Source organism: Microtus pennsylvanicus, chromosome 4 (genome assembly GCF_037038515.1).
Source record: "Microtus pennsylvanicus isolate mMicPen1 chromosome 4, mMicPen1.hap1, whole genome shotgun sequence".
Classification (NCBI taxonomy): domain Eukaryota; kingdom Metazoa; phylum Chordata; class Mammalia; order Rodentia; family Cricetidae; genus Microtus; species Microtus pennsylvanicus.
In genome coordinates, this window is record NC_134582.1 from 67,812,854 (window position 1) to 67,838,616 (window position 25,763).

At 47.0% G+C, this 25,763-nt stretch overlaps 1 protein-coding gene across 1 annotated transcript in view; it reads right to left on the minus strand.

Moving 5' to 3' along the window:
* Positions 1–3,050: 3,050 nt before the first annotated feature.
* Ttc39c (tetratricopeptide repeat domain 39C) overlaps positions 3,051–25,763 on the minus strand; it is a 96,458-nt gene continuing 73,745 nt past the window's right edge. Inside the window, exons 7-14 of the mRNA XM_075969273.1 lie at positions 19,111–19,204; positions 17,221–17,328; positions 12,030–12,139; positions 10,609–10,732; positions 8,001–8,098; positions 6,108–6,212; positions 4,744–4,782; positions 3,051–3,424 (exon numbers count right to left, since the gene is read on the minus strand). Coding sequence (XP_075825388.1) covers positions 3,335–3,424; positions 4,744–4,782; positions 6,108–6,212; positions 8,001–8,098; positions 10,609–10,732; positions 12,030–12,139; positions 17,221–17,328; positions 19,111–19,204 — 768 coding nt within the window. The 3' untranslated portion in view covers positions 3,051–3,334. The remainder of the gene's footprint in view (positions 3,425–4,743; positions 4,783–6,107; positions 6,213–8,000; positions 8,099–10,608; positions 10,733–12,029; positions 12,140–17,220; positions 17,329–19,110; positions 19,205–25,763) is intronic.

The window sequence follows — 25,763 nt, forward strand, 5'->3', positions numbered from 1 at the left end:
CACACTCTAACCACAGGGCTGCGGCTCCATGTTTGATCACTGGACGAGTGGCTGAGAATGCAGCTCATTTGCCAGAGGCTCTGGACTCAGTCCCCAGCACCTCAGAAGACAGGGTCCGCAGGTGCTCGTCTGTAATCTCTACTCCAGGAGGTCGAGGCAGGAGGTCATGAAGATTTCGAGTCAGCCTGTGATACATGGGATCCTGTCTCAAACAAGAACAGCAAACATTTATGTATAGGGAAGAGAAACTGCACGTATTAACGTCGTTGCCTCCGTTCCCCGCAACTCCTTTATATTAACCTTTTTGAGATCTTCGCAAAGAGTAAGATTTGCCACGCAATACAGTGACAGTGAAGAGGGCATTACTAGGCACGGCATAGACTTTTCCTCTTGGGAAGCTTGCCTGTAGAGAGTAGTAGCAATCCTGACATTTCTTTTTTACTCCTTAATTAGGCTCAAGCCCCATCGCACACCCAAGCCAACCAGGACAGGGACCAGCCTTCCAGGGTCTTACTAACTGCACTGCACTCCTAGGTATTCTCTCACACATGGGTCCAAGGGGGCTGCATCTGCTCGAGACCAGCTTTCTTTCCATCCTCCTGCTCCCATTGTCCTGGATTTCTGCACCTTCCAACCAGCTCCTGCAGCATTTTCTTGCAGTGATCTAAATCCAGTTTTTCCTTTATGGACTGGAGCTCCCTGGAAGGAAGGCTGTTGATTCTGCAGACCCACTGATTAGCACTTCAATGCTGTGGAGGATAGTAGTACCAGTCAAAGACCAAGTCTATCTTGGGCTATCTTTAGTCCCCTTGCTAGCTCTTTGTTGCCCGCCTCTATGATTTAACATCCTTTGGGGTGTAGGGTAAAACCTGGAATGTATTAAAAGAGCCCAGGAGTTTGCACCAACACAGATGCTAAGCTGGCAAGGAGACTTCACCACTGTGCAGTAAGCTACTTACCTGATATCGCCACCAGAGCATCAGGCAGAGGCACTGACTTGAAACTGGGCTTTGTTCTGTGACTTCTGTGGTGGTTTATGTCATTCTGTGTAATCTGGATTAATGTTTCTGGGCGTGGCCACTCATGTTTGGTTCAGAATAAACCTTCCTACTGTCTTTATGGCAAGAGCTGTTTGCTGTAAATTCTACCCAAACAAGCAAGACCATACCACACAATGGCACAAATGTGTCTTCATAGATGTAAGGATAAATTTGAATGCTTGTCACTACTATGATTTGCTTAAAGAAATCAACTACAAAAGTTTACACAGCAAAGTATGTGTGTGTGTTAAAACTCAGACTTCGCCATTTAATTTTAGTTGGCAGAAATAGAAAAAGTGCAAAATCAGTAATTGGTTTATAAATTCTGTAATAATAAGTATTCTACTCTTCTGTTTCAGCTGAAAGTTATAATTCTTTACTCAAAAAACTTATCTACCATGCATTAACATAAAGATACCTAACTCTATAAAAATAAAAATCTTAACTCCATCTTCCAGAAAAGTACATAATATATTGTCATCACCAGACCATGCCTCCAAGTCTGCAGATTACAAAAATGTATTCAGCATAAGTAAAATAGTCATTCTCTCATCAAAGGTACAATTTAATACAAAATATGTTTGACATTTACACACTGGAATGTCCAATGGAGAGCCTATGGCATAGGACAGTTTGAAATTGGAAATCTCAATAGCAGAAATATAAACAATTTTAATCTATATATAATTTATTTAATTTGAAAGTATGGGACTTTATGTATCCTTTGAATATAGAATAACAGCCTTAAAAAGTTTTGAACTAAACATTCAAAGAAAACAAACTAAAGCAAAACTTCATGACTCAGAAGGTTCTGTGATCCTGACAGAACCATCTTCCACACACTATAGGCAAGAGAATTCTTGGTAACGGCCATAATTTTCAAATGTATGATAGTCTTCTCTCTAGTTATCAGGTTCCAGTATTTGAGACCATCAGTTTCTCTTCAGACCTGCTCCCTGCTCTGAGCTTCTTGGATGCACTCAACTACCGAATGCAGGGTTGTCATCTTCCTGGCTTACACCTTCACTCCACACAAAGCCCACATCAGGATGTCAAAATGAACAGTTTAGCAATAGTCTAATGACAAGGGGCCGACGTGGGGCTCGGCAACGGGGGCATGCTCCTGACTGTGAATGCAAGTTTCTCTCTGCTCTTGTTTTGCAGCCTCTGTCTAGAGAACTTGTGTAGACAATCTAGGGATGAACGTCTAGGGTGTGCATATGTTTTTGTGTATGCAGAAGCAGGAGGTCTAGTTCAGGCCTTCCTCTGGCTCTCTCCACCTCCGTTTCTTGAGGCAAAGTCTCTCACTGAACCTGGAGCTTACTGTTTCGGCAAGACTACCTTGCCAGTGAGGAGCTCAAGGGATCCCCCGGCCTCTGCTCCCCAAGCACTAAGATTACATCTGTGCTGAGGCATGCCTAGCTTTTGCTGTTTTCATGTGGGTACTGGCAGCAGGAACTCGGGTCCTATGCTCGTGTGGGAAGCGCTTTATGATGGAGCCACCTCCCAGCTCTAAGAATGTAGACAGGAGCCACTTCCCAGCTCTGGGGATGCAGACCTATGAAGAAGCTTGAGCTGCAGAGAGTTTTATCTTTGATAAGTTAAGCATGGGGTTCCGGGTTTACATGTTTTATATAAAATAGTATCCAGTTCCTGGTCCCAAGGCCTGCGTTCTAGCCACTGCCCCATGAAGTATGAGTGACTGACTGCAGTGAGTCGGCTCCCACTGCTGAACCTGAGTCTCGCTGCACATAAAACAGGAGTAAGAATTCTTTTCAGAGATGCCACCTGCCTCTGCCTCCTATGTGCTGGGATTAGGTGTGTGCCACCAGGCCCAGCCAAGAAGGGTTGTGCCAGGGCTGTCATAGGAATATTTCCAGGATAAAGTAAACCACTAGGAAAATGCTTTAATGTTTCTCTAAGCACGAGAGCCACGCTATATGTGGTACGATGCATGCTGAGCCCACTCTGATGACACTTAATGTAGGCACGCCTACAAAAACCACAGGGTGAATCTTCAGTTTGATTTTATTTTAAAAATAATAAATCACAAAACTAAAATGTTTGAACAAGGTCACTTAACCCTCTCCCAGGTCGGTTATTTTGATCATTTTTGACATCTTTATTACTCCGAAGCTACATGTTTAAAAGAGGGATCTTTGACGTCAGCAACACAGAACCCACCCCTGGTACAGGTGGTCTGCAGGAGAGAAGCTCATCTTCGAAGGCCTTTCTCCTCTGCGTTCAAAGTGCTGACCCTGGGTGGAGGGGACAGAGGGGTCACTCGGAGTTTCTCACTGAGGGACCAGTTCCTTCAAAGAGGCCAGAGCAGCGTGGATGCGGACGTGCAATCTGTTTTCAAAGTCATAGCCAGAAAAATCCTCCTGGAAGGGCCAAATAAAAGATGATTGTGGACAGTTAGGCAGGCTTGCCCACGGGGGTCACAGGGTAGCACACACTGCATTTACACCCCATATAACGATGCCCTACTTCCTAAGGGGGACTTCTCGCCCACCTGGTCCTCTTAGGCGCTGAGTTTAAAGGGCTAGAGTGTGGCGGCACAAGCCTGGATCCTAGCACTTGAGAGGGAGACACAGGGACCGCAAAATCTCTTTGGGGAAATTCCCTCGTTATTCTTGAAATACCAGTCTTCAGCTGGACTCAAAGCAGGCCATTATTAAGAAATTCTTCAAAAACAGAGGAGGGGCTGGAAGACAGCTCAGCAGTTAGACTCAGCAGTTAGAAACACTGGTTGCTCTTCCAAAAGACCCAGGTTCAATTCCCAGCACCCACATGGCAGCTTGTAGTTTCAGGCACTGGACACCTTCTTCTGGCCTTTGAGGGCACCAGCTATGCATGTGGCACACATATATTCAGCAAAACACTCATAAACAAAAGATAAAAATAACAAATACTTTTAAACACATCTATGAAATCAAAAGTTAACTGTCCCTGGAGCTGGGTGTGGTGATGTAATACCGAAGCCCCATCTAGTCAGGAGCTGAGGCAGTGGAAGCTTACTGAAGTCCAGGTGTAATACTAGAAACACGGTAAGACTTACTTAAAAATCGTAACAATAAAGTTTATTTTCCCTATCAAAACACCAAAACTAGGGGCTGGTGAGATGGCTTGGTGGTTAAGAGCACTGGCTGCTCTTCCAGAAGACCTGAGTTCAATTCCCACTAATCAAACGGTGGTTCACAACCATCTCTAGTGGGATCTGATGCCCTCTTCTGGAACAAAAGAGCGCATATATGCATACACACATACATACACATACACACACACACACACACACAGCCTGTTTATAAGTTGTTCTGGTTTTGATTTTTTTTAAAGAATCTTTCTTATTTATTTTATATTTATATATATTTACATTACAAGGATTTTATTTATTTTATATTTATGTAGATGTAAATATATATAAATATAAAATAAAGTTTTTAAAAAATAAATATAAAATAAATAAATAAAATCTTTAAAAAAATCACAAAACCAGCACTTATAAACAGGCTGAATGATTATATAGTAGTTTATAACCTTGGAGATTCCCGCTCATGGATTGGCTTAGCTACTGCTTCTAGAACTCCAGAATTATTAACACAGGTATCAAACTTCCAGATTTCCTGAATTCAAACCCAGGTGTGTGGTAAAGAAGGTGACAACAGCCATGAGAAGAAGGCGGAATGAGGTGGTTTTTTACCTTTGCCTGAAGGAGTAGAGTTCTGCCTCTTCCTACAGTCTGTGAACATAAGAAAACCATACTGTGTCTTAACAGCAATGTCCGCAAATCTATCAGCAGAGGACACACAACCAGAACAATCCACAGGAGACACAAGGGGGCGCTAAGGACAACTAACTTTTCTCTGATGTAAAGGTTTCCATTAAGGCATGACTTGACAAGTAAGTTTTCATGGTCCAATACTGTGCATGAAAGGCAACAGTTGCAGCCCAGTATTATGGGCTGAAAGTCTTATTAAACAACGTAGAGTAACCAAGGGCTTAGCTGGAGACAGTATGCCCCAACACCTGCTGAGCAAGGACGGATACTGGCCAGTCTCAGAGTTGATGTCCATTTATATCAAGACAGACTACATGACAAATAAATATTCCCTTACAATAAAGGATGCAGTGCTTCAAACTTCAATCCAAATGTGTAATAGTTACTCTTTTTTTTTGGTCTTTAATTGAGTAAAAATGACTCAATTAAAGAATTTGAGTCACTGTTTTCAGGCACTAGTGAAACCTGATTATAACTAAACAAACAAAAATCCATTACCCATTTGCTAATTTAACATCTTTTTTTGCATGTGTGTGGATGCAATTTGGGGGGATTCTCTGCACAGAGGGTAGAGGCCAGAGAATGACCTGGGGTGTCCTTGGGTGTCCTTCCATCTTTTGTTCGAGACAGTTTCTCTCAATGACCTTTGACTTGGAGGCCAGACAGCTTCCAGGGAGCCTCTAGTTCTGCCTCTATCTCTTGGCACTGGGGTTACAAACATGTGCTGCCACTCTGGTTTTTATAGGACTGTGGGGATCCGAACTCATGTTCTCACACTTGGGAGGCAAGTCCTTCACTGAGCCATGTTCCCAGCACCTCCTGCATACACAGTAGCTGTCAAGTTCTGTGCACGATGCTGTAATGATTTAAAGGACTCCCGTGTAATCTTCACTTATTCTCACGATGACTCTAAGTAAATCAGCAAGCCGGGTTTGCCCACTGTGCAGAGTTGGAACTGGATTTGTGCTTTGGCACACAAACACAGCAGCAAGACAAACTCTCATCTTCTCAATACACCTCACCATCTCATACCATATTGAAAAAGACAATAATTCTCCCCACAGAAGAAGCTTTGTATGTAAAGCTGAAACTGCAACTCAAATTCCAGTGTGGCCACTGCTGCCTCTTTAAAAGCGTTGGCACCACCTGATGTCGGCCTCCTGGACTCGCCAGCAGATCAAGGAAAGCAAACAGAACAGAAGGTTTGGCCTCAGTGAACAGTGCTCTGTGGTGCCTGTGTGCGCACTCTGGCTGCTGGAGACGACGAGCACATGCAGAACTCTTACCTCTGGCCTGCCTAGCAGGAGACAGCCAAGTTCATAGCACGCGTACGGCTGGACATACATGTTATTCTGACGACACAGCTCATCTTTAGCAGCGCGCTGGAAGAACTGAGAGTCACAGGAATGTTACTGGGAAGAAGTCATTTCCTACTTGGTGTAAGGCTCACACAACCCTCAGGAGGCCGGAAAGGGGTTTCTTTTTCTAGAACTAATCTTCTCTTCTCTATTGATTGTTATTTCTTCCCTACTTCTAAAATTTCCATCGTACTGGGTTGCATAGGGCCACCTCCACAGTACACAGTTATTCTGAACACATCCCCACCCAAAGCTGCCCTTCCCTTTCACCTCCTCCCACCAGTTCCCATGGACTGTCCCGTAGATAATCTCACTTCTGCATCAAGTCATCTAAACACAAATGATTTGATGCATTAAACTTGGACCCGTAGACAAGAAAAAGATGATACCCGTCTTTCGGAGACTGACTGAATCCTCTCACTATCACTATCCCCGTCTGTACCCAGATCCTAAATGACAGAGACTCCTTCCTGCCTTTGCATTTCCATCTGCACCTGAGAAGCCCATTCACACCTGCGGGGAGGTTCCCCAGAACACAAACACGCTGGCCACTGGGCAACCAGGTTCCTTAGGACCCAAACATGCTTGCCGTTGGGTACCCTAACTCATGCTACTGATTCTTCTAGCCAACACACTAACTTGTACTGACCGGAAAAAAACTCTTTGTCTGCTGTAAAAGACTAAACACCCCCAGTTTAAGATGTAAAACACACACAGGCCAACATCCACCTCTAAATATATATAACCACTAAGTATGCCATCTAAAATAGCTGTTTAGAATCATGTAATAACTAAGATAACTCACACTGGAAGATTAATTTCAAATTCAGCATGAATATATTAGTATTCTATAATTTAAAGGCCAAGTCTTTATGAAACTATTTCAGAAAGTAGGCAATGTAAGACCACTTATTTTAGTTTCTGTTTTTTAAATTAACTGGCCTGGGGGCCACAGTCCCATGGCAGAAGGCAAGTCTAACCTGAGTGAGGCCCTCAGTTCAGGTCCTAGCACCGACACAATGAAAAAACGCCTTAGTTAAATGAAAAAAAAAAAACCAAAAAACCAAAACAAAACCTTAGTTAAAAAAAAATCGCTACAGCTACATTGGAAAAATAACTGCTGGTTCTCCAAGACGCAGCAGCTGTTTGGGGAGAAACCAGCCCCAAAGGCCACTGTGCTAAAGGCCTGGTCCCCAGCTCGGCTTTAGTGAGGAGGGACTGGATCATCAAGATATTCCACACTGATGGACCCATCAGCTGAGGAATTCACAGACCAGTACAATTCTGGTGAGAAGTCTGTGACTAAGACATGGCTGTGGAGGGCATACCCTCTTCCTTTCTGACTTATTGTCTGCCTTCTGAGGGATGCTCCCCCAGGATCTTCCACCTCACCACAGCCTGAAACTGAACTAGAGAAAAACCCTTGCTTCGAAGCTCAGGTGCTTTCCCACAGGGTCAGACAGCTCCCTACCTCGCGAGCCTAAGGAACACTTTTCAGGCCACCCTCAGCACTGGGCAGCTCTCTGCCGTCATAAAGGAAATGAATGGGAAGAGAGTACGCACGCCCCTATCATTTCCTCCCCTCCCTGGCTGATACTGCCATCCTTGATGAAGAGCAGCCCTCATACAAAGGAGACCTCTAGAACCCAGGTTATGCCACGAACATCGTTAACTACCTTCTCCTCCGAGCAGCTAAAAACGCCATTCCTTAAAAATACAGCGCAGTAGCGCAGGTTCTGTCTACTGCTCTCCCGTCTCCTCCTTGGCAAGCTCACACATAGGGACTCACGGATTTTACAGGAGCCAAAACAGCATGTTTACCTGAACAGCATCTTCTGAGTTTCCGAGACATTTGTGTATGGCACCAAGGAGCAAATGCTTCAATCCAGTGACAGAAGAATCGTCCACTTCATGGCAAGCTTGAAGAGAAGGTGTTTGAGAGGAAGGAAAGACATCCACTTAGACCTCAAGTGTCACCAAGTTCAGGAGCTGTTTCTCTGTTTAGCTGATGCTCTGTACCCAAATTTCAGAAGGATAAGACATTGCTTATCCACGGGCAACTCTCCTTAGTGAAAGAAGGGCAGCCCCGGCAACCTTTCTCTGTATGTCCTCCTGTGTGTGCAGGGCACACGTGTGTGTGTCCTCCTGTGTGTGCAGGGCACACGTGTGTGTGTCCTCCTGTGTGTGCAGGGCACACGTGTGTGTGTCCTGTGAGTGCAGGGCACGCGTGTGTGTGTCCTCCTGTGTGTGTAGGGCACGCGTGTGTGTGTCCTGTGAGTGCAGGGCACACATGTGTGTGTCCTCCTGTGTGTGCAGGGCACACGTGTGTCCTCCTGTGTGTGCAGGGCACACGTGTGTCCTCCTGTGTGTGCAGGGCACACGTGTGTGTGTGCAGGGCACATGTGTGTGTGTCCTCCTGTGTGTGCAGGGCACACGTGTGTGTGTGCAGGGCACACATGTGTGTGTCATGTGTGTGCAGGGCACGCGTGTGTGTGTCCTCCTGTGTGTGCAGGACACGCGTGTGTGTGTTCTCCTGTGTGTGCAGGGCACACGTGTGTGTGTCCTCCTGTGTGTGCAGGGCACGCGTGTGTGTGTCTTCCTGTGTGTGCAGGGCACACGTGTATGTGTCCTGTGTGTGCAGGGCACACGTGTGGAGGCCAGAGATAGACTTTCGTGTCATTCCTCACCCTGCCTTCCTTGTTTGCTAAGCCGGGCTCTCCCAGCAATGCCCCCGCTCCTGCGTCCTCAGGGCCATGGGTAACAAGTATGCACCAGTCTAGTATTTCCTTTCCATGTGCGTTCTGAAGGCGAGATTTGAGCTCTCGTGCCTGCCCAGTGAGTCATCTCCTCAGCAAAAATATCAGCATCTGGAGACTCCCGGACCCCACCTCTTCCCCAGGAGAAGGAAGCTAATGTGAAAAGGCCTGCATGGCTCCCACCATAAGAAGTTCTGGGAAAGGCAAAACTGTACAGATAGAAAAGTATCAGTAGTTACCAGAGGTCAAAGAGGAAGGAAGGGTGAGCAGGTAGAGAAGGAGGATGCTTAGGGGAGTGATAAAGTTCTTCTCTAAGGTATACACGAGTGAGCTTTCACCAGCAGGATGGGCAGCAAGAGCCCACCCTCGATGCACTGTGGCTTTGGTGGCTAGACTGTATAGTACAACGTCATGGGTGCCAACGGATATACCACACTGGTACAGGACATTGTGTGAGGGGGCCAGAGGGTGGGAGAAGGGTGTGTGTGTGCAGAGGGTGTTCCAGACCTTGTGACCAATTCTGCTGCAGACCTCAAACCTTTTCACAACTTCTATTAATATAAAACTCTGCATTACACCAACTACAAAAGTCATGCAATCGACTCTGGGCAAGTTTATATGCTGTACTGTACCCCAACTGGGAGAGATGCAAAACAAGGCATTTGACCAGTAAGGGTACAGAGATTTTTTATTTCAAAGAAATCAATAGAAGTTGAGTTGTGAAGAGGACTCACTCATTTGGTTAAAGTGCTTGCAAAGACCCATTGTTTGACCCCAGAAACCACATAAAAGGCCAGGCATGGCAGTATGTGCTGGTAATTCCAGCACCAGGGGATGGGGACAGGTACAGTTCTGGGGGTAACACCCAAGGGCATCTTGTGGCCTCCAAGCATGTCCATAGCAGTTTTACTTATGACAACTTAAAACACATCTCAAATGCCCATCAGCAGGAGAGCAGAGAAGTGAAGAGCAGGCCTGTATGTCCACACAATGGAATTCTACTCAGGAGAAGAAACAATCACTAACAGAGGCTACTGTGTGGCCAGTGCCAGGCACGATGCTTCATGCAGGAAGCAGGTCAAAGGCAGGCAAACGAACATGGGTACCTCAGAATACTGTCTGCAGTGAGGTGGGGACTGGCAGAGAGGGAGCACAAGAAGTTACCAGAGGTGGTGCAAATGCTCTGTACAGGAACCCAGCTGTGCGTACTGCCCCAGCTGAACCCCCAGATGCCTCACTACCGGAACCTTCCATGTATGTGTGCAACTCACAATTATACGAAGACAAGAGCCTCCACTGGGCAAATGTATGGACTCATAACACCCACCACCTTAGTAAACTGGCAGAATTTCCTTTCTTTCTTTTTTTTTTTTTTTTTTTTTGCTTTTTGTTTTGTTTTTTGAGACAGGGTCTCGTGTAGCTCAACCTGCTCCTGAATTCCCTATGTCACTAGGGATGACCTCACAAGTGCTCGGGTTGCAGGCAGGCATCACCACACACTTTACTAGGTACACCATCAGACACCCCAACAGACAAGTGTACCTGTCTACACCAATATGTCCTGCTCCCGTTACTGACGACACCATCCACCACAGACTGACAGTCAGCTGGCCTGACTGACGGACGGCGGGAGCGGCCACAATGAGTCCGCTGGCTGCACGGAGCGTGCTTACCTTGGCTCATCCTCTGCAGGTTGGGGAAGGAGCAGTTGGGAAGGGCTTTCCACAGGTACAGCACTTCAATGGATGCCAGCACACACAGAGCTCTGGTTGGGGTTTGCTTCCGAAATCTCTCAGCCTACAAGGAATTCTCAAAATATCAGGCCCCAGTCTTCAGAAGCAAGCTCAAATCCAAGCTGGGCTTTGGAGACACACCACAGTGCGAGACCAGTATAAACACCCTTCCTTACAAGGCTGCGAACAGAAAGTCTCTCCACATTACAAAATTTCTGCGGTTTTTTATTAAAAATATATTCATGGCTATAACTTATATCCATTATTCAGCCATATCTCAGTGTCTGGGTTCTGAAAATGTGGGGATGAAAAAGATGCATTCAGTTTAAATCCATGAGCCCTCACAAGGAGGAGACTAACTCAGTGCACCCACACGGGCATATTTCCATTGTGGTCCTGCGGCTTTCTGTCTTCAACTTAGCCCACAGCTCTCAGCTGCACTCTGCATCCTGATATCATTTTATGTATGCATTTATTTATGTTTTAGTACTGGAGAATCATACTCGGGGTCTTGCATATGCTAGGCAAGTGCCCTAGTACCAAGCCACATTCCCAGTCTTGTAGTATATTTATTTTAAAGATTTACTTTATTTTCTAAGCGTGTGCGCACATGCACATGTACACAGTGCACAGACATCGGTAGACTCGCCAGAAGAGGGCACCACGCTCTTTGGAGCTGGAGTTTCAGGCAGCCGTGCCCTATCTAACTGAGAACCAAACTTGGGTCCTTGGCTGCAAGAACAGCAAGTGATCTTAACAGCTGAGCTGACTCTGCAGCCCCTGCAATCTATTTTTTGGAATAAATTCATTAATTATTCATTTAACAAAAGCTAATTAAACTTTAAAAATGTGTGGAGTAAAAGAAAAATTTTAAAACTAAAGAGAAGAAAAATCAAACCAGGACAAACCAGGACATCACTCAAGGTTACTCAGCCATATCTCAGTGTCAGAAATGGACAGGAAAACTGGGACATTTCCCCTCTCGTCCTGAGATCTCTATAGATAAATACGATGGCACTTTTGGTCTTCATTATATCAATGTGTTGTGGTCATCATCACATTTGAGAAGCAGAGCCAGCTGCCTCTCATGGGTTCTACCAACTTCTTCTAAAATGACCTGAACTCCAGACAGACACTTCCCCTTTGCGGGAGCGCTAATCAACTACACAGGATCCAGTGGATCTCATTAAAAAAACAAACAGCCCTGCTTTAGTTATGAGCAGCCTTTCTCCTCAGAGCAGAAACACAGCCACAGTGGAAAACACACTGAATCTGACAGCATAAAATTTATCCAGGGAGTTGTTGGCAATGCCTGCACATCATAGGTGATGCCTGTGATTGGCAGGCCCTGACATACATACCTTTTTGACTGAGAACTGTTCAATCTGGTTGTTTTTCCTTTTAAACAGCTTCTGGACTTCTTTAAAGACAAGCTGTGCACCATCCACGTCACCAGTGGCCCCCTGACAAACTGAAAGACATCAGAATTGCATTCCCATGTCTCCATGGAAAAGACACAGTTATGTCCAAGAGGTGGCACCATCCCCCTGCCACCACTCTGTGGATTCATCCCTTTCTAGCAGGCAAGTGTTCCCAGAGACTTGGGGACCCAAAGCATCTGGGTCCTTGCCCTCTGGTGGGAGGAGACAAGTCTCATATGTAATAAAATGCTCAGTTCTTGTCACAGGCTACTAGCTACTTGCAGGCCCTGTCTTCAGGGCACTGAATAACAGGGACATGGGGAAGAAGAGAACAAGGCACATGCATTCCTGAAGCAGTCTGCACACACTCACTACCACCTACATCACCGGGGATGTATGAGGAAGAACACACACACAAGCACACACACGCACATGCACGGCCCAATAGCTGCAGTGCTTATGGTGACAGCATCTCTTAGGGAAGAGCACCATGGTGCTTTTAGAATGCTCAGAGAAGAGATCATTTCTCTTTAGATTGTGGGACGCCATGGAGCTGGGAGTTGAACTGCACCTTCGAAGGGTAGCTGACACTTGCTAGCCAGCGGGCCACTTGTCTTCCACCCTGGGGATTCGTCACATGCCCTTTGCTTCGTCAGCAACTTCATGGCCAGCACCAGCACCACCACCGTAACGAAGTGACCAGTACCTCTGGCAGCGTCCTCTCAGCACCTGTGCGGCACTGAACCTACCTATGCCAGTTCCCCTTTCACTAGGCTTGGTCTTAGCCTCCTGTCGCTCTTCACGCCCTAGCTGGAACGGAGTAAAACTACCCTAACTTCTGCCTTCTTCATGTAAGAACTAGAGAGCCTCGGCAGGCAGAGCACAGGGCACAAAGAAACAGCCACGAGGCTTGGAGGAAACTGAGGGAGCCGGGGTGGAGGGGATACCAGGGAACGCTTGGTAGTAAGAGGGTTCAAAAGAAGGAGCTAGCCATCTCCAGACACACGAACTCCCTGGGTGCGGAGTGGGATCTGTGCCAATCCAAAAATGACTGCACCAACCTCAGCAATGGCATAGCAGCGCCAGAAGGGTGGTGACAGTCTGTGCCACCACCGGTCACTGTGAGTCCAGGAGCAAAGAGGCTCAGGGAAGTGAAGTGCTGGCCCCAGCAGACCAGTGAGAAGGGAGGATGTCTGCTGCCTTGGCTTGAGGTCTTCCTCAGATCACGGAGAACATCCTCTCTTCAGTAAGACCTTCATTACAGTTACGTACTTGCATGTGTGTGGGCATGCACACCGTAGCACACAGGTGGAGGGCAGAGGACCACCTGCAGCAGAGGATCCTCTCCTCCCCAGACATGCCCCAAGGCCTGAACTAGGGTCATTAGGCTTGGACCAGCACCTTTACCCATTTAGCCATCTTGCTGGCCTGAGAACATTCTTGTGTATGTGGCCTGTGTACATGATCATGTGTGCACATATGCATGTGCAGACCAGAAGCCATGCCAGGTGTCACCGCTGTCATCGTCGTCCTCTTCCTCCTCCTCCTCTGGCTCTCCAGCTTATTTTGCTGAGACCCTGTCCTTCGCTGCATCTGAGCGCACTGAACCAGCTAGGTGGGATGGCAGGCAAACTCCAGGATCTACCTGCCTGTGCTGCTCTGACATGCCCTACTGCACCAGCTGGGGACCAGACACACATGATGCACCTGGCACTTAACTGGCCGAGTCACTTCCCCAATCAAGACACTCTTACAGTCAAATGACGTGATGGTTTGGATGCAAACGCACTCCCACGGGCTCATATTTGCATGCTTGGTCCCCAGGTAATGAACTTTGGAAGGATTAGGTGTGGTCTGATTGCAGGAGGTACCCTCCAGGCCTAATCTCTGCATCTGTGTCTCCCTCCCTCCTTCTTTCCTTCCCTCCCTCCCTCCTTCCTTCTCTCCTGCTCATGGATAAGGATGCAAAGCTCTCAGCCACTGGTTAACCCTCTGGAACCGAAAGCAAGTCCCTCAATTAAATGCTTCTTTTTCTAACAATTGCCATGGTCGTGGTGTCTTTTCACAGCGATAGAACAGTGACCAAAACACATGATGAAAGACAAAGAAATGTCCTGTATCTAAGTCACACCTGAAACATACAACATTAGCGCCACAGACCCCCAAAACAGATTCCAACCCTCCAACCTTCTTTGTACATCACAGCTGGGGATAGCAGTTTTGAGCTTTCACAAATTTACCCCTTTACATCCTGTCTGCAAACAGGAGGCACTAGGTACTTAAGGATGAGACCTAGACAGGACTCAGTACATCAATTCTTCTACTAAGTGACACTCTCTGGTAACATAATTCTCACATAATTTTAGCCTTCCAGGAACACTGCAAGAATAGCAGAGGATCAGATCCAGTTACCCTGCTTCCAGATGTCCTCGAAGGAACGGAAAGCAAGGGCTCAGCCTGACATTTGTACTCCAGGATTCTCAGTACACACCGGAAGAGGAAGCAGCTCGACCATCCACTGGTGGGTGAATGGGCAAGCGAGATGTGGCAGGCATACGACATGCGATGGCGAATTATCCAGCCTTAAAAATAAATACTGGGACATGCCACAAGATGGGTCAGCCTTTAATATCTTTTGATAAATGAAATAAACTGGACACAGAAAGATGAATATGTTGTGCTCATAGAAGCACAGAAAAGTTCAGTTCAGGGGCAGATCGGAGAAGACTGGTGACCACCCTGGAGGAGGAAGTAATGGTAGTGTTTAGACGTCCCCTGTGAAACCATCGGGGAATTCTGGGCATGGCCGATGGTGGCTGCAGAAGTGACTCTGAGGTACAAGTGCCCCAAACAGTAGGCTTGTGCGATGTGTCTTTTGTCGCTATGAAACAATAAGACAAGGAAGTGAAGCCTGGGTGCTGGACACCTGTCCCTTTTAGTCAACACACAGTTTCTTTCATGGCCAGCTCAAACACAACCTTCAGGCATCCCTTGACTGTGGGACCAAGCCCTCCTCACATGCTCATCACAGAGGGGACTGTTCACATATCTGGTGCTCCAAATGTCCCCTTGTGGCGACACAGGTGAGGAGCTTTCTTTCACACAGCTACGACTAGAGTTCTGGGATGTTTCCAAACATGTAAACATTTGGTCATATAGATATTTCACACATTCATTTCTTGTATGTCCCCCTCAAAACAACAACAACAACAACAACAACACAGCTGCCCAGCACTGACTGCAAGACCTGGCCACATCTATTGGCCATTGTGCAAGCCATCCTTCCGGGGATCAATACGTAGCTCTGACTCTTATCCAAACTGCTGGGAAGCTGTGTAAATAACCCTTAAGCATGAGATTCTGTATACCAAGCCACATATCAGAAATAAAAATTCCAAACACAAAGGCATGAAACAGGGACGTCCTGCAGAAGCTGCAAAAGGCACACGGAAATGAGGCGGATTGTACTGAACCGCTCTCTGACGTGATTTTAGAGGGTTTTCAAGCTAGCCAAGACACAGCCTGCCTAATGCAGAGCCTGACTTGCTTTAGTTAGATGAGCTAAGGGACAGATTATAAGGGGAATATGTCTCACTAAAGGCAAATGTTCAAGGAATGGGGATGTTTACAGCAATGCTTGGGATCCTGAGTGGGATGTGAATGTAGTTCAGGGGCAGAGCATAGCTAACTAAGCTATGCAGGGTCCTTGGCTCGATTCCCAGTGCCAAGACAAATGCTCATGCTACTCTTGAATTTTAAGTAGAAGAACTGCTTCTGAGGTTGTCGGAGAGCAGACCTGAAGATCTTGAGGGCGTTCTCAAGGGCAGGCGATGCACAGCTCCCCCTCTGGTCTCTTTAGTTCTGCACCCTCTACAATCCTAAACTAGCGCAGACAACACCTTTGTCCACCAGGTGGCAGCATAATGCCAACTATGTCATCTAAGAACTTCCAAAAGCAAAAGCCATACCACAGTCATGTTCCTTGCAATGGTTTGCAGCATGAGGTACCTGTGCTCCGATGTCTTGGCTGACAGGTAAAGTGGGACTGGAGCAAACTCAAGCTCCATGGTGCTCTTAAACAGAGCACCAACTAGAAACTACTCACACAATGAAACAGACATGTCTGATTCTGAATAATATTTTAAAATCCTAATGAATAAAAACATAGCAAAGGAGAAGAAAGAAGTAAGGGCTTGGAAGCAAAGAGAGCTTTGCGTGAAGCATTTCTGAAGACCAGACAGGCCCAGACGGGAGTGTGGAATAACTGGGAACAGCCCTGGATGTCTTGGCATCCAGCTAGGCTGCTTGGCACTTCTGCCCCATTTATTTGGTTATAGCAAAGAACAGGATTTGCCTGTAGGTGGAGACAGGCATTTGTCAACTCAGGAGTTAATGCAGCTGTGAAGGCTGAGGTCCTGGCTAAGGGAACCACCCCTCAGAAGGTGGGACCACCCCTCAGAAGATGGGGCTACCCCTTAGGAAGTATGCTCACCTTAATATACTTTTCTTTCCCAGAATCCTCACCCCTTGTATAGAACCCACTAACCCCCAGAAGGAAGGGCTTAGCAGGACCTCCTAATCAGAAAGGCATTAACCGTCCCTTCCTCCGCTTATGTCCTTTCCCTCAGGATGCTGGAGAGACTGTAGGTGAGCTTTTACACTTGGGCACTTCGGCCACCCACACCCTCCTCAGCTCCCTGAAGTTGCCTGTCACTGGGTCTGACCTCTTTGTCAACTTCTCTCAAGCAGCATGGCTTTTCCTTCCTCCTCCACCCTCTGTCTGGGCAGCCAGCAGAGTTCCAGCTTGCCCACCCTGGGGGCTTTTCAACTCGAATAAATTATCTCAAAGCTAGTTTGACTCATCCATCTTTTCACTAACGACACTAAGAACCCCAGCAAGGGACTCAGACTTTCCTGGCATCATATGGTGGTTTCCACCAGGTCTCCCCCAAATTTTCTGTAACATTTTGTTCTTACCTTTTAATTCTTTAATCAGATAAGGGACAAGAAGAGCCCACCCCTGCATAGGCCTGTACTTCCTCCTCCATCCCCCCTCCCCAAGATGGGGAGCGGTCTGGCCACTCCCCCCCCAGGATGGGGAGCGGTCTGGCCCCAGACAACAGCTACTCACCTGCAGTCAAATATGCATAATAGCACTGCGACCATCTGGATTCATTTTTCAGCCTCTCAAAGGAGTCAAATGCATCCTTGAAGTTGAGCTCAATCATGCTGCACCAGCCTACAAAGGGAGCAGAGTTGGCATGCTACCCTGAGTCACAGAGCAAGGCACACCACTTGAAGGTAAAGACACAGTGCAATGACCCAAGGCCCCAAGTTCAGAGCACCACTCTACGTTAAGGAGTAAGAACAGCACAGCATCCTGAAGTAGGGAACTCCACGGCTCACAGCTAAGCTAGGAATCTCTATCTGCATTGACCAAAACCCTTCTCTGAGAGTGTTTTAGGTCCCAATCACAGTCCACCACTGAAGGCAGCCAGGGCAGGAACTTCTGGCAGGAACCGGAGCAGAAGCATTGCAGGCACTTTACCTGCTTGTTTCTCATGGTTTGCCCAGTTGCTCTTACCCCACCTAGACCACCTGCTTTGGGGTGGCACTGCCCAGAGTGGGCTGGGTCCTCCCATACCAATCATTTCCCACAAGTCAATCTGATGGAGGCATCTTCTCAGCTGATGTTCCTTCCTCCCAGGTCCCCCTAGCTTATGTCAAGTTACATGCGCGTGGCGCGTGTACACACACACACACACACACACACACACACACACACACACACACACGCCTGAGTAGAACGCCATTGGCAATAAGTGCTCAAGGGCCTTCATTAACTTATCTAAGGTCTCATGGACAGATGGCTAGGAGAGCTGGGACCTTGAATGTTTTAACTATTTTTATTTATTTTACATACCAACCATAGTTCCCCATTCTTCCCTTTCTCTCCCTTCCCTCCACTTCCTATTCACTCTTCAGAGAGGGTAAGGGAGTCAACAAAGCCTGGTATGTCAAGTTGAGGCAGGATCAAGCCCCGCCCCCCATCAAGGCTGAGCATGGCATCCCACCACAGGGAATGGGCTCCAGAAAGCCAGGTCAGGCACCAGGGATCGATCCTACTACAGCAGGGCACTGTGGTCCACCCAGCCCACACTGTCCACTTTCCCAGGTTTAACTGTAGTGTGTGTGCATGGGGACAGCACATCAGGTGGTGTCCCAAGATGAGAGAACCCCTCAGGGAGCATGGGTGCTGGGGCACAGGGCAGCAGACTTCAACCCGACAACACGATGGATTTCAGTTACCCATCTCATACAGACAAACTGGATTCTAGTTACTGATTTCATACAGACAGACAAACTGGATTCTAGTTACCCATCTCATACAGACAAACTGGATTCTAGTTACCCATCTCATACAGACAAACTGGATTCTAGTTACTGATTTCATACAGACAGACAAACTGGATTCTAGTTACCCATCTCATACAGACAAACTGGATTCTAGTTACCCATCTCATACAGACAAACTGGATTCTAGTTACTGATTTCATACAGACAGACAAACTGGATTCTAGTTACCCATTTCATACGGACAGACAAACTGGATTCTAGTTACCGATTTAGTATAGACAGACAAACTGGATTCTAGTTACTGATTTCATACAGACAGACAAACTGGATTCTAGTTACTTATTTCATATGGACAGACAAACTGGATTCTAGTTACCGATTTAGTATAGACAGACAAACTGGATTCTAGTTACCCATCTCATACAGACAAACTGGATTCTAGTTACTGATTTCATACAGACAGACAAACTGGATTCTAGTTACCGATTTCATATAGACAGACAAACTGGATTCTAGTTACCCATCTCATACAGACAAACTGGATTCTAGTTACCCATTTCATACAGACAGACAAACTGGATTCTAGTTACCCATTTCATATGGACAGACAAACTGGATTCTAGTTACCCATTTCATTCAGACAGACAAACTGGATTCTAGTTACCGATTTCATATAGACAGACATGCTGAATCTCCCTCTGATCTACAGCGAGTTCCAAAGCAGTGTGGAAGGAAGTCAAGGCACTGTTGATTTGACACTGAGGAGAAAAGAAAGGCATGGTGATTGGTTATGACCTGACATCATCATAAATCAAACTCAGCTTCTTCCTGAGTTGTGATTGTTTTTAAAGGTGTGGTTTTATTTTTTAAGATGTATTTATTATGTATACAGTGTTCTGGCATGTATTCCCCCACACCAGAAGAAGGCACCAGATCTCATTATAGATGGTTGTGAGCCAACATGTGGTTGCTGGGAATTGAACTCAGGACTTCTGGAAAAGCAGCCAGTGCTCTTAACCTCTAAGCTACCTCTCCAGTCCCCTGTGTTGTGATTTTAAACAGAGCGAGCACAGTACAGGGGAAAGGGTTGTGAAGAAAACACACCAATTTGCCTAACAGAGGTGAAATTAACCTCAGCATAGAAAACTCCCTTTCAAAACTTTTTTCACTTATTTTCTGTGTGTGCACATACATAGCACAGCTAGCGCATACATGAGCTCACCTTTCACCATGAGGGGCCTGGGGATTGAACTCATGTCCCTGGGCTTGGCAGCAAGTTCCCTTATCCTCAAGCCGTCCCCTTTTGTTTTGCTTTTCTTTTTGTTTGCTGGAGCAGGGTCCCACTCTGTGGCCCACACTGGCTTCAATCCCATGATCCTCTCTCCTCCGCATCCCTTCCCAAGCCCTTGAGAGTACAGGTGCGCACCACACAGCAGGCTTAGGAGGTGACTTTGGCTCAGCTCCCCTCCAGCCCCTCCCCCCACACCATTTTCTCTCCATGTGTATATGTAGATTTTGTTGTATAATTGTTTACCAATCTAGTTCTTTGTAACCAGATGTATTCAACAGGCAAAAGGAGCATATTCTGTCCTCTAGGTCCAGAAGGAATCCCCATCCGCCTGGAGTGAACGCACAAGGCCACTGCCATTATCTGGTTCCTTTGCTCCACAGGACAGGGGATGGTTTGCTTCTGAACTGAAGCTGGTATCCATTTGCTTCTGGTCGTTTGGTATCCTCTCCGAACACTCAGAGGCTCTTGGAGGCTCCAGATTCCATGTGCACTGTGCATCTATCTACCCACTGCTGCCAGAGCCCAGCAGCCTCCAGATGTTAGCTTTAGTTGTTTCTGGTTATATACTTTATACACGATCGCTCTCCCCTCTCCCACTCTGCTGCCTCACTTTCTGGGGTCTCAGTGGCGGGCCACTGCAGTCTGAAAACAGGACAGAATACAGGAAGATGCTTGGCGAGTATGTGGCCACGTTCCTGTAACTTTTACTACAGTGTCTGGTTGTATCTGTTCTTGGCGAGTACGCAACCACGTTCCTGTAACTTTTACTACAGTGTCTGGTTGTATCTGTTCTTGGCGAGTACGCGACCACGTTCCTGTAACTTTTACTACAGTGTCTGGTTGTATTTGTTCTTGGCGAGTACGCGACTACGTTCCTGTAACTTTTATTACACTGGATGGTTGTATCTGTTCTTGGCGAGTACGCAACCACGTTCCTGTAACTTTTACTACAGTGTCTGGTTGTATCTGTTCTTGGCGAGTACGCAACCACGTTCCTGTAACTTTTATTACACTGGATGGTTGCACCTGCTCTGTTTTACCACTGCTGCTCTTTGCCTAATTTATACATTAGATTGCGCCTGAGTAAACGTGCAAAGGAAAAGCCTATATCTAGCGTTCAGTTCTCTCTCTGGCCTCATTCCTCACTGAAGGTCTTGGAAACCATGGTCCAGGTATGGAAGGAGCCACGGGTATGGAAGGAGCCACGGGTAGGGAAGGAGCCACGGGTACAGAAGGAGCCACGGGTAGGGAAGGAGCCACGGGTAGGGGAGGAGCCAAGGGTACGGAAGGAGCCACGGGCAGGGAAGGAGCCACGGGTACAGAAGGAGCCACGGGTACGGAAGGAGCCACTGTATATCTGATTTTTCTTTCCACTAAAAGTTTTTCCTCAAGAACGCTGAAAAAACATCATCAGAATCAGAAAAGATCCAGCTCCTTAAATAGGTATTGAGATGTGTCCAGGAATCTAACACTAAAGGCCCTGCACCCAGTGAGACCACACAGCCTGCTCTGAGGGTGGTGGCCCTGCACCCAGTGAGACCACACAGCCTGCTCTGAGGGTGGTGGCCCCGCACCCATGAGACCACACAGCCTGCTCTGAGGGTGGTGGCCCTGCACTGGTAGGCCTGCGACTTCTTCCCCAGCCCTCCTCCTGGCTCCCAACAAGCTCCCTTAGGAAGGGTCCCGGGAAGAGGGTCTGCAGGCCTCAGGGTCACTGAGACCAGGATGAGCCAGAGTGGTGACTTCAGAGCAACCTGTGACTCCAGAACTCTGTGGCTGATGCTAACTGTGGCCTGACAAAGCTGGGACTTGACGGATAACTGCCCTTGTGTGACACACGATCTGTTGTCAGAAAGACTGAAACTACAGCCTTCACACCGTCAATAAACACTGGCAAGGAGGCCACAAAGAGACTTTTCACCTGGTCATTCCTGCGCTTGACTGACACACGTGGCACTGCAGAGGACCTCACAGGAACGACAAAACTCCCATGGGGAAACGAGACAGTTAAACTTAGACACAGACACCAAACTGATACAAACAACCTTTCACGAAGGTGTGTACAGGAGAGTGTGCCAGGGAGTTCAGGCCCCAAGACACTTGTTATGACTGTCTCCAACTGTCCCCTCAGACAGCCCCACAGTTCGTTCCAGGCACCCTCTCCTTACTCCCTGCGCAGAAACCCCTGCACTGGTCACTTCTGCTTCCAGCATCTCTGGTCCCCAAGCTAAGGGCACTTGGCACTCACACACAGGATGTTCACTTCTGAGTGGGCCATAGTGACCAAGCTGTCTCCAGCTGTGTTTTCACAACAGTACAGTGCAGGTGCACCAGCCTTCCGAGGAAAGAACGGTGCCCACCAGCAACTGCGGCTGGCTCTTGATAGCACAGTCAAAATAAGACTCTGATGTCAAGAAGGGAAGACAGAAGCCAAGAAATAACACTTGGCGCTTTTCAAACCTCTCTGTGACAGACACATTCTCATCTATTTTCAAACAAGGTGAAGAAACTTGGCCACGGAACCGGTATTCAAATTCTGACCTAATTAGCGCAGAGCAAGCTTTCCTGAGAGACTGTGTATGCAGATTAGATTGAAAGAAGGCTCCTGAGATCAGGGACCTTGTCCTCTGCACCCTTAGGAGGGGAGGTGCTGTGACCACAGGCAGAAATCGGAAGGGTGTGGCCACAAACCCAGGAATGCCCGTAACTACGGATGTAGAAGGGTCAAGGAAGAGATGTTCCTGAAGCCACAGGGAGTGAGACCCTGCAGATGCCTAGCTTTGTTTAGCCCGGTATGGGAGAACATACAATGTGGAAGATACTTCCATTTGAACACAGGTAAGTGAACATAGCGGTTGAGAGAACTGCACTTCCTAAGGTCCTGAGTTCAGTTCTCAGCAACCACATGGTAGCTCACAACCATCAGTAATGACATCTGGTGCCCTCCTGAAGAAAAGACCTGGTCATCCTCATCAGCTTAGACCATGAAACCCAATGTGGACAAGTTCAACAGAACCACCATGTATGGGCTGCCCATGTATGCTTCAGCATTGCCAGGGCATAAATCTCACTTATTCATTCAAATAAACAAAGCACTGCATAGGAGGTGGCTTTCCAGGTCCTTGGGGCAGGAGCTGGGCAGCCAAGGATGCAGGAAAAGGGATCCACCCAAAGGTGATCCTCAGTCCGCTGCAGTAGACAATGGCTTTTAGAAAACTTGGTAACACGGGGAGAATTCCTTAGGTGCCCCTCTGGCTACTGCTCTTTACAGCTGTGGATCCAACTGGGCTGAGCGTGCCTGCCCAGATCACCCGTGCACAAGATGCAATTGAAAGAAAGACGCTGCAGTTGTCAAGCTGGTGAAGGGATCTGAGACATCTGGACTGCTGGTGTAGGAATAATTTCTATTATTGGCGGCCACATGGTCTGCAACAGTCTATTACACAGACTTGAGAAACAAAGGTTGTTCATTTCTGTAAAATTTACAAGTGTGAAGAATGTGCCCCCTCTTTCTTGTATGAGAAAAAACTTGAAAATACTAAGGGGGGGGGGCTCAAAGACAGGATACCAAGAGTCAGCATTACTGCCAATCAACTCTAACTCTACCTGGATCGTCCCTTGAAGGATTTGTTTAACAGAAAGATATCACCCTTCTTCACCAAAATAATTTAAAACAAGAAAATAACATATGGTGGGTTTTATGATGAATTAAAATACCTAGCACAGCACAGAGATGAGATTCCCAGCTTAGTTTTAGAACAAATCATAACATATAACTGGGCTGCAGAGGACACAGAAACAGGCTGGTGTGGACGCCTCAGTGTTCTGAGTCTGACCCAAACAGTCTGGTTTATTAAAGATTTCCTTATTTTCATCTTATTGTACAGCGTCTTGCCTAAATGTGTCTGTGCACCACATGGGTGTGGTGACCCCAGAGGCTAGACATAGTCTCTGATCCTCTGAATCCAGAGTTATACATGGCTGTGAGGTGCCATGTGGGTGCTGGCAACCAAACCCAGGTCCTCTGCAACAGTAAGTATAGGATAAAGAGGAAAGAATGCCTGACCCTGACCTGACCTGAGACCTGGGCCAAGGAAAAACACCCTGACCCTGATTTGACCCAGAGCCAGGGCTTGAAATCCCACCAATCCCTGAGCCTGTCCCTGAGTCAGGCTACAGATCCCACCAATCCCAAGCCACTTTGGAAAAGCTCTCCCACTTCCCCACCCCTAAGAAATCCTATATAATCTCTGTACCCTGTTCGTTTGCTACTGCTTCTCACTCTAGAGGCAGCCCCCGTCCTGGATCCCTGCTTCCCAATAAATCTCGTGGGTGAGGTTTGCTGTGCCATGTGACACTGGGTGGAACTGAAGTAATGTGTCACTTTTAATACCCACCAGAGCAGAGCTGTTACACCGTGGGGAACCAAAGAAAAGATGTAACAACATCACTGGGTAAACTCTGCCCCCTGGAGCAGAGCAGTTACACCGTGGGGAACCAAAGAAAAGATGTAACAACGTCACTGGGTAAACTCTGCCCCCTGGAGCAGAGCTCTTACACTGTGGGGGACCAAAGAAAAGATGTATCAACTTCACTGGGGCAGAGTTGTTACACTTGCCCTGGGAAAACCTTCCCAGAGCAGGGGCAGGGCTCTAGCACCTCTGCAGGAGCAGACGGGCTGGGCTCACTGTGAGATGCCTGTATTCCTTGGCTCCCACCTACCAGGTTACTTTTCTATTTCATTTAGAGTAAGCACTCTTAACCACTAAACCCTCTCTCCAGTAGGACCACTGGCTTTTTTTTTTTTTTGGCAAATTATATACTAACAAATTATGTATTTTTTTTTTTTTATTTTACTGAGGTATAGCCCATGGAACTCTCTGCTTGCCAAACATGAAGACCTGACTTCAACTCCCAGCTATGATGGTGCATATCTGTAATTCTTAGGCAAGAGAATCCTAAATTCAATGTCATCCTCAGTTCTACAGGCCAGCCTGGGCTACATGCAATCACATCTTTAAAAAAAAAAAAAACTAGTAACAACAAAACTCCTGAGACATATATTGGAGGAGGCCTTCACTAGCAATACAAAAACAAGCAAGCAAGCAAACAAAAGGGCTGCCAAACCCGTTCTCCAAGGGAGTCATAAACAAAACAAGGGCAAGGCCTCGCCAAGCTAAGTGGAGTATGGCCATTACCAAACTGAAATCAGCGTAACTGGCAGCCATTGCGCTGTGCCTGTGGACCAAGCATGTCTTCCAGGTATTCAAGCCACTGCCTTCTTAGCGGTGTGTTCTTGGCATTTCCTTAGCTGGTCTGTGCAAAACACTCTAGACTTCAACAGCTTGAGCTCACATCTGCCACTGTTATGTTCTCAAGGGGGGTTCATACCATATTCTTGAAATGCCAGGCAAGGGATCTAACACTGAGCTATTTCTCTGACCTCAAGTTCTCAGAACTTGCCACGGTTCTCCCTTGACTTGTCTGTGGAGATGGTCAAGTCTTAAGACGTGTTAGTTTGTTCACTGAATAAAAACATCAGTTAAATGTGGAGATTCAGCAAAGCCCTGGCTCACGCCTCCTTATCCTGACTCTGATGATGATGTTATCAAGCTGCACCAACAGAAATGGCTTGTTGCAGGGTTCTATCAATGTCATTTTTGCCAAAGGGGAAATATATCTTCAATTTTTAATTTGCTGATACTTTCTTTGGCTGTGAAAAAAATTCAGATTGGGTAGCCTTGCTTTAAAAATGGCTTTATGAATTATTTCCTTAATACAAGAAACACCAGGGAAAGATCTGAGGTTGAATGATGAGTAGCTTTTTTTTCAATAAGCCCTAAAGTTTACAATATAGCATTTAAAAATTCAGCTTGGTTTGGTGACCACCTTAAACCCCAGCTCTTGGGAGGTATAGACAGGTGGATCTCTGTCAGTTCAAGGCCAGGCTGTCCTACAAAGTGAGTCACAGGCCAGCCACCATGCCTGGCTCTGACTTTTGTGTAAGTATATGTACGTACTTGTGC